Source organism: Notothenia rossii (genome assembly GCF_949606895.1).
Source record: "Notothenia rossii genome assembly, chromosome: 4".
NCBI classification, from domain to species: domain Eukaryota; kingdom Metazoa; phylum Chordata; class Actinopteri; order Perciformes; family Nototheniidae; genus Notothenia; species Notothenia rossii.
In genome coordinates, this window is record NC_136902.1 from 34,244,127 (window position 1) to 34,261,300 (window position 17,174).

At 42.1% G+C, this 17,174-nt stretch overlaps 1 protein-coding gene across 1 annotated transcript in view; it reads left to right on the top strand.

Moving 5' to 3' along the window:
* Positions 1–17,174, top strand: part of LOC307036900 (copine-9-like) — a 140,557-nt gene that overhangs the window by 92,261 nt on the left and 31,122 nt on the right. The window contains exons 10-15 of the mRNA XM_079677528.1: positions 1,423–1,464; positions 1,677–1,752; positions 2,877–2,930; positions 3,174–3,235; positions 3,620–3,666; positions 9,252–9,433. Of these exons, the coding sequence (XP_079533654.1) occupies positions 1,423–1,464; positions 1,677–1,752; positions 2,877–2,930; positions 3,174–3,235; positions 3,620–3,666; positions 9,252–9,433 (463 nt within the window). The remainder of the gene's footprint in view (positions 1–1,422; positions 1,465–1,676; positions 1,753–2,876; positions 2,931–3,173; positions 3,236–3,619; positions 3,667–9,251; positions 9,434–17,174) is intronic.

Genomic DNA, 17,174 nt, shown 5'->3' on the forward strand with positions numbered 1-17,174 from the left:
ACTTCCTGTCTGCCTTCTTCTGATGATTTATCTGATGTCCAGCGCTCCATCTTTTAACCTCTATTCCTTTCTCTTTCTTGACCCTCCTTAGCAACGGCCATTATAGTCCCTGACAGCGGTCGGTACTATACTGTATTAACAATACGTGTCACGTGTTCTGAATTGACCAATCAGAATTGAGTATTCAACTAAGCCTTGTAATAAAAGTTGTCATTCGCCTTAAGGACCTACACAGTTGCTGCACTAAACTACATTTTGGCATTTAAAATACCTAGCCATTATTTTGAGGTTATTTTTGGTGAAAGTAACTCAAAAGTAATATAAAAGTAGTGTAACTCATTACATTTCAGAGACAGTAATATTGTAATTGAATTTATTACTTAAAAAAGACAGTAATACATAATATGTAGCCTACTGGGGGGGGGGGGGGGGGGGGGCAGTGTTATGCCGTGTTATGCATGCCCACCGAGATAGACATGCACCTCGCGGGAGCGCGCACAGCGTGAAACACAAACTCCCAGACATTTCAATGATCTGTACGGCAAAGTACGGTTTGGAAACTAGATATCATTTCCTTTTGGAGGGGATGCATAACACGACAAACACCAGAGCCTCGCTGCGGGGAAACTTTGGCGCTGTTCCGAGTTTGTTCTAATCCGTCAAAATGACAGACTGCTTTCAGATTTTCCGTCATTGTTAAAAAAAATATTCGGTTAACGCGACCACTGCTGTCCCAGCAACATCAGTACCAAGCGAGAGAGTTTTTTCCACAGCAGGGGATATTGTAAACGCCCATACAACGTGAGTTTTTGGTATTGTTACATCCCTTGTAAAAACTATTAGAGATTAAAGATTAAACTTCCAGTTTTTGGCTAATCAATGCCTATCTTTGAGGAGATTTCTGTGCATTTGCATTAAGTTAAACTTGAATCCAACAATGCCTACAGCAAAAATAAATAGGAGCAAACTGTGTGGGTCTTCACGTTAAAGCTTCATTCCCCATATGCTATTTGTAAGACCTGTGAGGTTTTAACTGAATTTTAACCCAGCCCAGTAACTTCACTATATCTTACTCTTCTTGTACTGTATGCCTGTAACATATATACTTGTTGTACGCTTTATGCTTTATTTTTCATTTGTATCTCTCTCTGTGTCTAAGTTTTGAATAGATGATGTTCACTGCCATGAAGCAGTGAGCATATATAGATTTTTTAATTCAGAGCTCACATAACAACCTGTACCTGCTGTGCAAATAATCCTGTTTGACGTGCGGCTATTGAATCAGTGAATGTGTAATTGCTCTTTTCCCAGTGTGATGCAGTTTTAAAATTCAATACCATTTTCAGATTCTCGTTATATTGATGGAAGATAATGTGGTACAGAGAACACCTTGAGAAATAAGATATTGTGTTTCTGTTTCAGGACTGTAAAGGTAGATGTCTATGACTGGGATCGAGATGGAAGGTAAAAATAAATCAACTTTCTTTCTCAAATTTTAGAAGAAAGTGAACAGCCTTGTGTACACTCTGTAGGTGAAAATGTGAAGCAGTTACTGTGAGATTGACAGAAACAATAATGGAGCAAGACGTGCGGATAGAGACAAAGACGTGAACATTTCTCTCTGATTATGAAGTATGTGTTCATGCTCGCTTGTCTTTGTGGGTGTTTGTGTGCAGCCATGACTTCATTGGCGAGTTCACCACCAGCTACAGAGAGCTGTCTCGAGGGCAGAACCAGTTCAATGTCTACGAGGTGAGACGTGACATGGGGGGTGGTTTGTTGTTTCTCATAGCTTTTTTCATATGAAATTTCATTATTATGAATTGATATTTTAACTCCAGCTGGCTAGCTCTCTACAGGCTCAAAACAATCTTTCCAACAGCTTTACGAAGCGAAGTAATAAAAAATAGGGGATGAAAATGGAAAGGCTGAAAAGATTTTGTAGATATTATTATTTCCCTTTGAAGGAATCGAAGATTTCACACATGGATAAATAAAGTCACAGGAATGAGAGGTCCTGTAGTGTTCATTTTTTTATTATTTTGATGCTAAATTGTTACTTGGTTGTAATGATACATGATGAGAAATGTCAATACTTAATGCAATTGAATTAAATAGAAGACTAGGAAAGTATGTCAACATGTGGCCTGCCCATTTTATCATAGGTTTTTATGTAAACCTCAATGATAATTAAGTAATGATCTTTTTATGACCACCCATCCTATTTTCATCAAACATCAATAATGAATACATGGTACATGTAATATACTCCTTTCACTGTTATATACACTGAATTCTTACCTAAACATGTGCATTTGACTTTAATGAGGCAAAGCAAAAAGGACCAAGTACATTTTGGATCCTTCATGGTCAAGTTAAGGGTCTTAAAGGCTGTGGTAATTTGAATTAACACTTTCCAAACAAAATCATGACAAGAACTATTTAGTAATTGAGCTAGGAATTTGTGAAAGGATTTCTACGCTCCAAGGGAACTAATTAATAATAGCACTGGCATAATGACCAAATAAATGATTAAACAGATTAGTTATGATGGATGGATGGAAGTACAAACCGATGGATGGATGGATGGATGGGTTGGCGGATTGATATACAAATGGATGAATGTATAGGTGTACAAACCTACATTAGGACAAATGTATGGATGGCTGGTTGGATTGATTAATCTTTTCACCTTTCCTTTATTTTCTCTACTCTAGATTTTCTCAGTAAAACCTTATCAGTTTCAATTCATGGTCTTCAAGTATCAGAACTCTGTTGAATTATTCCTAGTCATTATCGAACATCATTTCAGGGCATGAAGTGTTTTTTACAAGTACCCTCTCAATCACTAACTTACTTTTCCGCATCACCGGCAGGTTTTAAATCCAAAGAAGAAAGGCAAAAAGAAGAAATACATCAATTCTGGAACTGTAAGTGCACCCAAGTCTCATGTGCTCCATATCGTCTCCAGTGTAATTTTTCTCATGTATATTTCTTTAGGTATCACCACCGCTAACATCAGCTTCTCTCTCACTGACTATGTTGCTGTCTGGCCACCTGTTTGTCTTTTTCTTCCCTGTCTACCTGGCCCGGTCCCTATCCACCCTCCTTCTCTGTTTATCACTCTGTTTGTGTATTTTATGTGTGTATGTGCATGTGTGTGTGTTTGCCAGGTAACTCTGCTGTCCTTCAAAGTGGAGTCCGAGTATACCTTTGTGGATTTCATCCGAGGAGGGTGAGTGGAATAATAATTAGAATGCTCTCACAGTGAGTGTCAATAGCCACCATTTTAGTTGTTACTATATTGAATGTTTTAAACCCTCACAGCATCACACAAAGTGTTGGGTGGGGGGATGTGTATTGGTAAAACTCAATTATAAATACCCTATTTATTCACCTCATTCACTTTTAATCACTACTTTCATTTGTTTGACTTAATTATGCCTAAATGATGGTGGAGGGAATATTGTCCTGCCATACTAATTATCCAGTGAACCCGTAAACTAATTATATTGAACGTTAGTGTGTTGATGTGTATGTGTGATGGCAATACAATTGGTATTAAGTGAACTGAAGTGTTAGATCTTTTCTTCTTTGATTACCATTTTCTTTGCAACAGAACACAACTGAACTTCACGGTGGCTATTGACTTCACAGCGTCGAACGGTAAGTTGCTTTGACTTGCATGTATTTTGATTGATTGTAGTACATACAGGTTGGTTTTAGAACTCTTCGATGTCTCCCTTATATTAATTAAAATGCAGTTTGACTAGATGTGGTCATTCAAGCTTTTCAAACTAAACATACAAATAACTATTCTTCTTAACTACTCGGATAGATGAAATACTCGGATAGATGAAATATTATTAGATATCTGTCATTGTGAATAGGTTGCTAATTTATACCCCTGTAATTATGTTGTATGATGTCCTTTTTGTTTTCTGTTGTTTTTATGTGTAACCAATGTGCTGCAGGTCTCCCTTGAAAAAGAGATCGTTGATCTCAATGGGATTTACACCTGGTTAAATAAAGGCTACAAACAAACAAACAAACAAACAAACAATTGCCATTTTTACATTTCTGTTTCAATTGACAATCAGTATAAGGTCTTTATTAGTAGGCCTAAGCTTTACAGTGTTAAGATAGAAATTAAATTGGGCATGTTCTGTTAGCAATTGTTTTTGACTATTATTCAGACTATTAATCAGTCAGTCTGCAATGTTCAAAACAAAAGATAAAGTCAGAAATCTAGTTGTAGTCATGGACTCTGACCTGAGTTTCAACAGTCACATTAAAACAATTACTAAGTCAGCCTACTATCACCTAAAGAATATATCTAGGATAAAAAGACTAATGTCACAGCAGGATTTGGAAAAACGTGTCCATGCTTTTATCTTCAGTAGACTCGACTACTGTAATGGTGTCTTTACAGGTCTCACTAAAAATCTATTAGAAAGCTGCAGCTGATTCAGAACGCCGCTGCTCGAGTCCTCACTAACTCTAAGAAAGTGGATCACATCACCCCTTTTCAGAAATCTTTACACTGCCTTCCTTTGTGTCAAAGAATTGATTTCAAAAATACTGCTGCTGGTTTTTAAAGAACTGAATGGTTTAGGCCCAAAATACATTTCTGACCTCCTGCTAAATTATGAACCATCAAGATCTCGCAGGTCTTCAGGGACTGGTCAGCTTTCTGTCCCCAGAGTCAGAACTAAACATGGTAAAGCAGTAGGGATTTAACGATATACCGAATATCGCGGTATCGCGGTAAATAAACTTCCCAATACCGTCGTGAGACTGACAAAATCTACCGCGATTTTTAAAAAAAATATATTTTTTTTTAAACACTTTTTTTTTTTAAACCTTTATTTAACCAGGTGGTCCCATTGAGATCATCGATCTCTTTTTCAATAGAGACCTGTCCAACATGGCAGCAAGTAGGTTACAACATGAAAATAAAACAACAGATAACACAAAAGTATCGTATTTACAGGGCCACATTTACACACCTAGAGACATTGACAAGTACCAACCATATATTTATATCTCGCCATGTCAATAAGCCCGGAGTTAGACTTTTTCGCTGTCCGTCATGTTGACAGACAGGATCGTAAAATATCCGTCATAATCCCTTATTACCCGTCGGGTCTGAACAGTTCAGGATAGAGCATGTCCGTGAACTGTCAACGGGGGGGGGGGGGGGGCAAAACCTCCCAGACATGTATTGATCTGTACGGCAAAGTACGGTTTGGAAACTATATAATTTCCTTTTGGAGGACATGCATAACACGGCATAACACCAGAGCCTGGCTGCGGGGAAACGTTGGCGCTGTTCCGAGTTTGTTCTAATCTGTCAAAATGACAGACTGCTTTCAGATTTTTCCGTCATTGTTAAATACAATATTCGGTTAACGCGACCACTGGTGTCCCAGCAACATCAGTACCAAGCGAGAGAGTTTTTTCCAGAGCAGGGGATATTGTAAATGCCCAAACATCCCAGTTTATAAATACCTGGAAATGTGGACATTCTCATATTCCTAAAAACTTGTCTGATGATGCTGAGTGAGTGACTAGTGAGTTTGAGTGGAGTTACTTGAAAAACTAAAGTGAAACTTGATTTATTTTTATTGCAGGATCTGATTATTAAATGTCCTTGTTTATTTGTGAGATGCAGTGGCACAAAGAAAATGCTTACTTTGTTTGGTAGTACTGGTAGGTACAAAAACACTGGTTTTCTTGTTCCAGTCTGTTACTGTCACTTTGTTTTTGACACTTTAAAATACTGCTATCCTACAAAATGCTGTAAAAATCAGATTTATTATGTAATAAAAAAACATTTTCCGAGTAAAAAAATGTTTTATTGAAAAAAGAATTATGATTTTTTTTTTCATTCCCTTTATTATTCAATATTGCGATAAATACCGTACCTTGGACTTGTTATCGCGATATTATCGTACCGTGAGTTTTTGGTATCGTTACATCCCTATAAAGCAGCGTACAGTTATTATGCTCCAAATATCTGGAACAAACTCCCAGAAACCTGCAGGTCCGCTGCAACTCTTACTACTTTTAAATCCAGGCTGAAGACTTTTCTTTTTGCCGCTGCTTTTAATTGAACTATTCACATCTTAAACTGCACTGTAACTTTTATTTATGTATTTTTTCTTGTAATGTTTATTTTATTATCTTTGCTTTTTAATGATTGTTTTTAAATGCCATTTTCTTAATGTCTTTCATTTTTGTAAAGCACTTTGAATTGCCTTGTGTTGAAAGGTGCTATATAAATAAACTTGCCCTGCCTTGCCTTTCCTTGCCTTATTCCTCTCGAATTGAATAAAATAATGTATTAATCATTTACCCCTTTTAGAAGTGAAGATATACTGTAGTCATTTGTTCTGGGCATGTCATTTTTGAGCCTGAGGCCTGAAAAACAGGCTCCGGGCTTAACAGGTTAACAACCAAAAATTCACGAGCTATTTAATGCTAGAAAGCAAGTTGGTTCCAATGCTAGGCGATTACAGTTTGGTGTGCCACAGGGTAACAGTTTGGGCCCACTCATGTGTGAAATCGTAATAATTTGTTGTTGGTCAAGTAATAGCAGCTCACCAATACAAGCAATCTTCTGATCAAAATCTAGATTAGTGCTGCAAAATAATACAATCTAAAAAAGATGATTTATTTAAACCATATGACAGTAGTTGGTGAAGTTAAAGTTGGGGAAATTATTTATGGTCATACCAATGCAATGGCACAGAAGAAAGGAATTATATTCAGTATTGTTTGGTTGTGTTTCTTAATGCATGACTCCAATCAGGGGCGGACTGGGACTACAAATCAGCCCGGGACTCTCCACTGGCCCACTTCGGTACCGCCGGCCCACCGCGGTACCGCAAGTAAATACCGCTCGTAAATTGTCGACAGGGGGGGGGGGGGGGGGTGACTTACCGCAGAGGTAGACATTAAGGGTAAAATGCCACTGGCCCTCTGGGCCGGTGGACTTGTATTATCACTGGCCCCACCATTGTAACCACTGGCCCGGAGCATTCGTCCAAAAAAGAAAATCGACTAATAATGAAGAAAATTAACACAATTGTTGCAATAGTAATTTATGCACTAACTACATTACTACTTGAATCATCAGTTTTTCCTCATTTTCCTCAATTGTTCATATTTGGTTTATTAAAATAATGATATTGTGGTCATTGTTAAAAAATGTCTGCTATTATTATGAGTATTATTATTTGTATAAAGCGATTTCTGCCTTCCTGTCATTAGGAGTTAGAAATGTAATGGCTATGTAATTGATTAGATTAGAACCTTCATTATCCTAAACTGCTGGGACATTTCCCTAAAGCCAATACCTTTATATTGTCTACTCTTCACTTACTTGTCAGCATAGGTCGGCATTGATGTACAGAGCCGACAGAAGACCTTGTTTATATTGGCATCGTATTGAGAGGTACAGTGACGCGTCCTAAAACCAGGAAGTAAGCTGCTGGTTCCCTCGACAAAAAGCAATGCGATTTCTCCACAGGGTTTTGGAAAATAGCTGGAAATAAGGTCTGTGGAAAACAAACCTGTTTGATAAATGCACGTTTTGTTCAGCCGGATAATATCCACATGTCTACCCTACTTTTATAATTTTCGAATCATAAATCTAATCGATAGATTATTAAAGGGTTTTAGGACGTGTCACTGCACCATTAGAAGTCAAACTCCATCGATCAAGCTGGCCGAAACTTTCTCTCCCTCTTCTTCTCATGCTCCCTGTCACTCTCCTTTAACTCCTCCGGTTACTTTCTTTTATTTGATGATTGTTTTTTGCCCGGCGCTTGGCCGGTTACCGCTGGTATTAAAAACATTTTTGGCGAATGGTTAGGTGGCGCGATAGTCTGTAGTGAAGGAGCGCGCTCACGGGAGCCTGCTCGCGCTGCGCTCCGCAGCAAACAGCTGTTTGCTTTTCACCCAACAACGACAACCGACTCACAAAACGCTATGTTGTAGCGTTGATAAACGAAACAATTTAACTAAATTGCTAGTTAAAATACCAATACCACAGGACCATTTTTTTAAAGCAATATTTTTAGTGGCCCGAGGGGGCAAAGTACGTTATGCTGGCCCGGGGTGTCTAAATAGTGCTTCCGGGCCAGCGGGCCATTTAATGTCGAGCCCTTCCGGTTACCGGCCGGCCCACATCGTCCGACCGGCCCACTTCAGTACCGGCCCATCGGGATTCGTCCCGAACGTCCCGACGGCCAGTCCGCCCCTGACTCCAATGTTGCAGTGATTTTGGCTCAAGACACGAGGACCTAAAACATTGTGTAATGCACCATTAAACCACCAATTACCATATTCTCATAAGTGTATATCTCTTTCTGAAACTACTAAAATGACACAACTTGAATTTTTTGTTTTAAAGGATCACAGAAAGAAAACTTGATTTTTAAAATGTAATACTTGAGTGGGAAATGCACTTGTCCCTTTTCCCATCTGTAATGTAACATGACCTTTCTTCAGGTGTTATGGCAGATACACTGGTGTTCGTGATGGGCAGGCACACAGCTGTCCTGAAAAGATTGTTACATTTAGGCTCTTATTTTCACATGATGGGAAGTGCAGTCGAGCGTGCAGGGTGCACAGGGCTTGGGGAATGCGTTTGGTATTTTCATATCCAGAAGCACGGGGTACACCTGCGGCACAGTTGGAAGCTAGATAGGATTAGGAGGAATACATTATTGGTAGGTGTGTTAGGAGCGGGCATCTATTCTGGATAATTAAATCTCCCCCCTCCCCCCACCCTTTCACTCAAGCAAGGCACTTGTTTAATAACAGAGAAGAAACTCCACACGTGCTTACTCTTGGGGGAGAAGTCAGATTTAGCTATGTTTACATGTAAATTATAATTATACTGCCAAACATATGAATGTAAATGTGTAAAATATTAATTTGATTGCATTAACTGATAAATCCCCATACTAATCATTTTTTACATGACTCTTTGATTAAAATGGGAATGTTAAATATATTTCATCACAGCTATTGCATGTCTCTATAGCTATTCAAAATGCAGACACAAGAAGCAGAACCCTGTTTGAAAGAAGGAGATAAAGCATGCAGTACTTTATTTTCTATGAATCATCTCCTGTGCTCCACTGGTGACATAACATGCTTCGAATTGCAGATGAAAACCACAAAGAAAGAAGGTGAATTATCATTCAACTCATCGAGTTGTGTGCATTTCTTTCTCCAAGGTAACCCCTCCCAGCCCACCTCCCTCCACTATATGAGTCCCTACCAGATGAATGCATATGCCATGGCCCTGAAAGCAGTAGGTGAGATTATCCAGGACTACGACAGCGACAAGCTCTTTCCTGCCTACGGTTTCGGAGCTAAGCTGCCCCCTGATGGCAAAATCTCCCACGGCTTCCCACTGGTAAGACACACACAAACATATGCATTCACACATACAAGACACACACGGTCCAACCATAGCAGGGTGTGGTTCGGGAACCAGGAGTTGTCGCTGCGGCAACAGCTGGTCGCACAAGTTGAGGACTTGGCTCATCCCCATGCCAGCGGGAATTTCCCAGCATCCCCTCCACTTCCTCCTTCCATCCTCCTGACAGATCAGGGCAATCATTTAAAAACGGCTGGATGCTAAGCTAAACTGAAAACCACCTTTTACTCACTAGTTTGGCCTCTGTTGCACCTCTAATGAGTTCCTGTACCTTATGGAAGGTGGACGAGTGTCTTTAAAAAAACTAAAAACAAAACACCTGTACATAGAGCTTATATTGCGTTTTACAACCACCACATGATCAACCTGCCAATTGCCTAAGAAAGAAGAGTACTAGGATCCGTAAACCGCAAGTTCGAAGACAATTTTATTATAAAGTATATTAATGCTACGCTAATTCTAAAAAGTGAAACGTTTTCATTGTTACCAAGGTGGATGCTAGGGACGCTGCTATCGATATTATTTATATTATGTTGTGTAACTGTTTAATGGTGTTATCTTTATTGCTACTCCCTTCCCCGTCAATTTATAGTGTTGGTCCAAGCGCAAACGTATTAGTTTAACAAAATCCGCATCTAAAATGGTGGCATAGATTATTTTTCCCTGTGCAATTCTCCAACCCAGTCTCACATCTCACATCACACATCATATCGTCATAAACAAATACCGGAAACAGACGTAGGCAAGATCCTCAGCTCGGTAATTGGATGGTTTAGCCCCAAAGCACGTTGGGAAATGGTGTTTATGTGATGTGAAATCAGAAAAAAAATGTTTGAATAAAATAATACTTTATTCCGAGTGTGCTTTCTTTTCTCTTTAAAAGTCATCACATAACGGCATTGTAATACACGGTTCGGCTGCATTAAATCTTACATATCTGCCGTAGTTCTCTATTTATAGAGCCCTGATGAGAAGACTTCTAGACAAACAGGAAGAACTGCTGCCAAAACTGAATGTGACGTGGATCATAAATATATCAGCAATTAAACAACATCTTACATTTCTTTTCACCCAATACGTCTCCTCGCAGTATCAACACTAATTCGGCTGACTTTTATATTTGACGCAATAGGCTAGTTGCACAAGATGGCGTCTATCAACTTCCGGCGGCTGGGTGTGAGCCTGAGTACTTCCGGTCTTCGGTGTGGAGTTGTTTGGGCAGTTAGCGATATACATACGATAGATAGAGAGAGAGAGATAGATAGATAAATAGATAGATAGATAGATAGATAGAGAGAGAGAGAGAGAGAGAGAGAGAGAGAGAGAGAGAGAGAGATACATAGCAAGATACATAGCATACAGATAGCGATATAGTTACTGATAGATAGCATAGATTGGAACATTCTACAGCTAAAATTGAAATTGAGCAATTTTATTTCTCTGAATGTTTTTAAAGCATGTCTAAGTGAAATGCTTTCTGAAACTATGGGTATTTGTAAATGTTGTTAAGTATGTAAATATGTTGTATGATATCCTCTATTGTTTGTTTTTATGTTGTTTTATGTTTCATGCGGAACTGAAATTGCTGCAGTTCTCCCTTGTAAAAGAGATCTATGATCTCAAGGGACCAATCTGAATAAATAAAGGTTTGAAATGAAATGAAACATTAGTGTACCACACTACATCATGTTATCATATTGTGGATTTATTATATTATGTATTGTCCTATGTTATATTTGTGTGCATTTGTTTTGAGGTTGTAATTCATTAGTTATATATAATATATATATATTAGTTATATTCATTAGCCGATTCTTTTGAAAATGAAAAATGGAAAATGAGCCAAACGCAGCAGCATTTGGATGCACTTCAACCAAAACCCAGGCAGTGATAAAGCACACCATTTGTAAAGGCAAACTATCCTTTAAAGCAGGGTCAACAAATAATCTCCATCGCCACTTAAAAACACAGTATCTAGTATAAAGAGTTGCGTGAATTTCATTCAAGGCAAGACAACTTTATTTACTTAACACATACAGAGGGTCAATTCAAAGTAGTACATTCACTGACATGGATATGGCCCCACCTTGTGTCATGTTTACAAAGAAGATTATTGACATTAGGTCTGGCAATACAGTCAATCATTATCCTGGTGATTATTTCGCTTATTTTCCCTTCATAGAGCCATAATTCCCATCACTAATGGCTGCCCAGGCTTGCCCATGCTTTTACCAGCGGTCCGTTCTGGTAGTTGACCAGGAAGCAAGCCACATTGAAGAGCTCCTCAATGCTTCCACACACAGACAGTGGTATGGCTTTGTCAAATAGTTTGTTCTCTTTGACTCTTCTGATGCACCTCTCCACATGGACCCTCAGACGTGCAATGGATTGAGTCTGCCTGACATCCTCCCTGTTCATTTGGGTTTTTTGTGCAGAAAGGCAGGCCGGTACACTTTACACTCAACCAGATTGTCCACAAGGAACCCTTTGTCGACCATTATCGCCATGTCTGGTGTGAGCAGGCTCACGATGCCAGACAGCTTGAAGATCTCCCGGTCACTCATAGATCCTGCATACAGGCCAGACACAAATGTAATGGCACCATGTGGTGCCATGCCGATCACGGCCTTGAATGTAGCATGCGACTTGTATGTAGAAAACACCTCACTCTGCAGCAGGAGAGATGATGGAGTCTGGCAGAATACTTCAGTGCAGTCACAAGCACCACTTGTGTGTCAGGGAAAGCTGAAAAATCTGGTGGAAGGTGAGCTTTGACAACTTCGCGTGGGATCCACAGACGTTTGCTTCCAAGCAGTTGGTAGAGGAAGTGTGTCCAGGTTGAAATAATTCAGCTGACTGTGGTGCGATGAATGCCAAACTGTTCTGCTAGATCCCTCAGATGTAGGCCCACTGACAGGTGCATGAGGAACAGCAGCAGCTCATCTGGGGTTTGTTGTTCTTTGTGTGTGTGTGTGTGTGTGTGTGTGTGTGTGTGTGTGTGTGTGTGTGTGTGTGTGTGTGTGTGTGTGTGTGTGTGTGTGTGTGTGTGTGTGTGTGTGTGTGTGTGTGTGTGTGTGTGTGTGTGTGTGTGTGTGTGTGTGTGTGTGTGTGTGTGTGTGTGTGTGTGTGTGTGTGTGTGTGTGTGTGTGTGTGTGTGTGTGTGTGTGGGGGGGGGGTGTGTGTGTTTTTTGTGTGTGTGTGTGTTTTGTGAGTGATGTGATGCACTTGTTAAACGGTGGTATAGTGCGCAGCGTGCATAATTATTAATATACATCCATGCTTGTATGCTGCTTACCGTTGTTGATGGTTGAGAGGAATCCGAGCTGCTGGCCGAGGATGCCTTGGCGTTGTAGATCCGCACCATCTTGGTGTTGGCTGCAGGCTCCACCAATTTCCAAAAGGCGAGGAAATGCTTGTATGGGGCAAATCTAAGAATGTAATATTGTTCATGTTAGACATAGTTGTGTTTCTTAAATTAGCTTCCCCAAATGAAAAGTGTTTATCAAACTAGTGGCCATAACAACATCCTGATAGCCTTATAAACAAACCTTATAAACAAACCTGGTGTAGAAACGAATGTCCTCGTCCGACCCTGCCAGGCGTTGTATCCCGAAACGAGATCTCAGTTGTAACACTTCCAGATGGTGTTGGAGCTCCCTAACCTGGATTTTCAAGGCTTCGTTCTCGTCGGCCACCTGATTTGCCATCACTGCCGTCGCTGGATTTACAGATTAGTCATGATCCGGCGGCGCAAGCGTTTCCACCTCGTACTCAGCTGTCAAGTCCGGGGTGGGACTCTCTGCCCTCGGCCGACGCTCCCAAACATTACGTCTTGGTAGCTCGTAGTTATTCCAAGCAAAGAGAAACAGGTGTAGCTCCTTTCTTTACTCTGTTCAGTCCTCCAGCTGTGACCAATAAGTCTCCTGGTCGAAAATGCCTACTACACACACGGGTATTTGTTGTGGGGCTGAAATTGTCCCTACGGACCTTGATCAGCCACTGAGCCTTCACCTCAGCATAATTAGGAAATGAATGGAAACTTATCTCCCGATTATAACGGGACTTATTTGTACAAAGGGGCACAGAGCAATGTAGTGCCGACTTTCTTACCCGCTGGAAGGCCAACCGCTTTTCTTTACCGCTCATCATCTAAGCTATCTATCGCTATCTGTATGCTAACTGTATGCTATGTATCTTGCTATCTATCTCTCTCTCTCTCTCTCTCTCTCTCTCTCTCTCTCTCTCTCTCTCTCTCTCTATCTATCTATCTATCTATCTATTTATCTATCTATCTATCTATCTCTCTCTCTCTATCTATCGTACGTATATCGCTAACTCCCCAAACAACTCCACACCGAAGACCGGAAGTACTCAGGCTCACACCCAGCCGCCGGAAGTTGATAGACGCCATCTTGTGCAACTAGCCTATTGGTAGATAGGTTGTATTTACACCATAACGGTGCACAGCTGATAGAAAGGGACACCTGGTGGTTAAAGCATGTTATTGAATTTTATCATTTTTATTATTAGATATGAATAGGATCCCTATAAAGTATATTCATTACTCGTTATTCTCTACTAATAGTTAATTAAAGACTGTATATAATGACTATTTTGCACATCTGTCAAGGGGAGAACACTGAGGCATGAACTCAATTGCACGACTCAAAACTCAGACTCAGATAGCGTTTCAAAATAAAGACTTTACTGGAATTTGCACAGTAATAAAACAAGGAAAACAAAACCACTCTTTCGAGGAAAACTATAATGCGATCTATAGCATAGGTCCGTGAAAGGTCCGTGAAAAGGTCCGTGAGGTAAGCCGATACGTGGTCTTCGAGAGACAACAAACTGACAATTAACAGGAGGGAGCTAACACAATATATACACAGGTAAAGGGGACACAGTTGGAAACAATCAGGGCGGGGAAAATAATCAAGGACGCAGGAGACAGAAAAGGGGCGGGGAGCGTGGAGGCCTGAAATGAGAGGAAGAAATAATTAAGGGTATAGACATAAAGCACAAGACAAAGGGACATGACAACTCTAACATAAAGAATAAACTTTCACAATAAGTTTCTTGGACATGACAGTACCCCCCCTTCTAGGGACGGCTCCTGACGGCCCAGGCTCCTCTGAGTTGAGGCGGTCAAAATCCTCAATGAGGCTTTTGTCCACGATGAAGCGGGAAGGAATCCATTGCCGCTCCTCAGGACCATAACCCTTCCAGTCAACCAGTAACTGTCGCCCTCTACCCCTTTTCCGACTAGCCAATAGTGACTTGACCGTGTAAACCGGACCTCCATCGATCATCCGGGGGGGCGGGGGGGGTTTGACGGTGGGAACCATAGCGCTCTCCTTCAATGGTTTTAATTTCCCTACATGGAAGGTGGGATGTACCTTCATGGCCCTGGGAAGCCGTAGTCTCACTGAGACTGGGTTTATGACCTTGGTGATGGGAAAAGGACCCACAAACCGGGGAGCCAGTTTTCGGGAGAGTACGTGGAGGGGAAGGTCTCGTGTAGAGAGCCAGACTTTTTGGCCTGGCTGGTATACAGGGGCTGGTCGGCGTTTTCGGTCTGCTGCTCTTTTAACCAGTTGTGAATTCCTGCAGAGTATCTTCCTAGCCGCAGCCCACACGCGCCGACAACGCCTGACCAGAGCGTGGGCAGACGGGACCGTGACCTCCCTCTCCGTGGCTGGGAACAGTGGCGGCTGGTAGCCATAAACACAGTGAAACGGGGACAGGCCCGTGGCAGAAGTAGGGAGGATGTTGTGTGCATACTCAACCCAGGTGAGGTGCTCGCTCCAGGAGGATGGATTCTGGGACACCAGGCAGCGCAGGCAGGTCTCCAGTTCTTGATTTAGGCGCTCTGTCTGGCCGTTAGACTCCGGATGATATCCAGACGAGAGACTGACCGTGGCACCGATGAGGCTGCAGAACTCCTTCCAGAAGCGTGACACAAACTGGGGGCCCCGGTCGGAGACAATATCCTTAGGGAAACCATGAAGCCGAAACACATTCTGCATCATGACCTCCGCCGTTTCCTTAGCTGAGGGCATCTTTGGCAGAGCAATGAAATGTGTCATTTTGGAAAATCTGTCCACTACCGTGAGAACTGTGGTTTTACCTCTAGAGAGGGGCAGGCCAGTGACGAAGTCCATGGAGATCTCTGACCAGGGCCTGTTGGGAATAGGGAGTGGTTGTAATAACCCTATTCGCGACCTGGAAGAGGTCTTGTTTCGAGCGCAGATAGGGCACGCCTCCACATACTCCTTCACCTCCTTCTCCATGGATGTCCACCAGAAACGTTGTTTAACAATGAACATAGTTCTCTTGACTCCGGGGTGACAGGTGAGCAGCGAAGTGTGAGCCCAGTGGATCACCTGTGGTCGCTCGGCCTCCTGAACAAAAATCCGGTTAGGCGGGCAACCCCTTGGTGCAGGAGCTCCAGCATTGGCACGTATTACCTCCTTCTCTACTGGCCAAGTCAGCGCTCCTACCACCCGGTTCAATGGGATGATGGGTTCCGGCTCCTTGGCTGCAGGCACAGGGTCAAACAGACGGGACAGAGCGTCAGGCTTGACATTCTGAGACCCCGGCCTGTAGGAAAGAACAAAGTCAAAACGGTTGAAAAACAAGGTCCACCTAGCCTGGCGGGAGTTCAGTCTTTTGGCCTTTCTGATGTACTCCAGGTTCTTGTGGTCGGTCCAGACCACAAAAGGATGCTCGGCTCCCTCCAACCAATGCCTCCACTCTTCCAACGCTAACTTCACGGCCAGCAACTCACGGTTTCCCACGTCATAATTTCTCTCTGCCGGGGAGAGCTTCCTGGACAGGAAGGCGCAGGGGTGAAGTTTGTTGTCCTTCTGTTGTTGCTGGGAGAGGACCGCTCCCACCCCCTCGTTGGAGGCATCCACTTCCACCACGAACTGGCGAGTGGGATCCGGCATGGTAAGTATGGGGGCAGTGGTGAACATCTTTTTCAGCCGAGAAAAAGCCTCCTCAGCCTGAGGAGACCACACAAAAGGCACCTGAGGGGACGTGAGGACATGAAGAGGGGCTGCAATAGCGCTGAAGCTCCGCACAAAACGTCTGTAAAAATTAGCAAAGCCTAAAAACTGCTGCACTTTTTTGCGAGAGTCAGGGGTAGGCCAACAGGCTACTGCGCTAACCTTCTCTGGGTCCATCATAACCTGACCTGGGGAAATGATGAAGCCCAAAAAAGTGACTGTTTCCACATGAAATTCACACTTTTCAGCTTTGACAAACAACTTATTTTGGAGCAGTTTCTGTAGAACCAGGCGGACATGTTGTTTGTGGGTGTGAAGGTCAGGGGAGTAGATCAGAATGTCGTCCAGATAAACAAAAACGAAACGGTTCAGAAACTCCCTCAACACGTCGTTGATCATAGCCTGGAAGACTGCAGGAGCGTTTGACAATCCAAACGGCATGACCAGGTATTCATAATGTCCTGAAGGGGTGTTAAAACCCGTCTTCCATTCATCGCCCTCCCTGATCCTGACCAAATGATAGGCGTTCCGCAGGTCTAATTTGGTGAAAACCTTGGCTTCCTGAAGCTGCTCGAAAGCGGACGAGATGAGAGGGAGGGGGTACCGGTTTTTAACCGTAATGTCATTGAGAGGTGAGTAGTCGATACAGGGCCTAAGAGACCCATCCTTTTTGCCCACGAAAAAAAAACCTGCCCCTGCTGGGG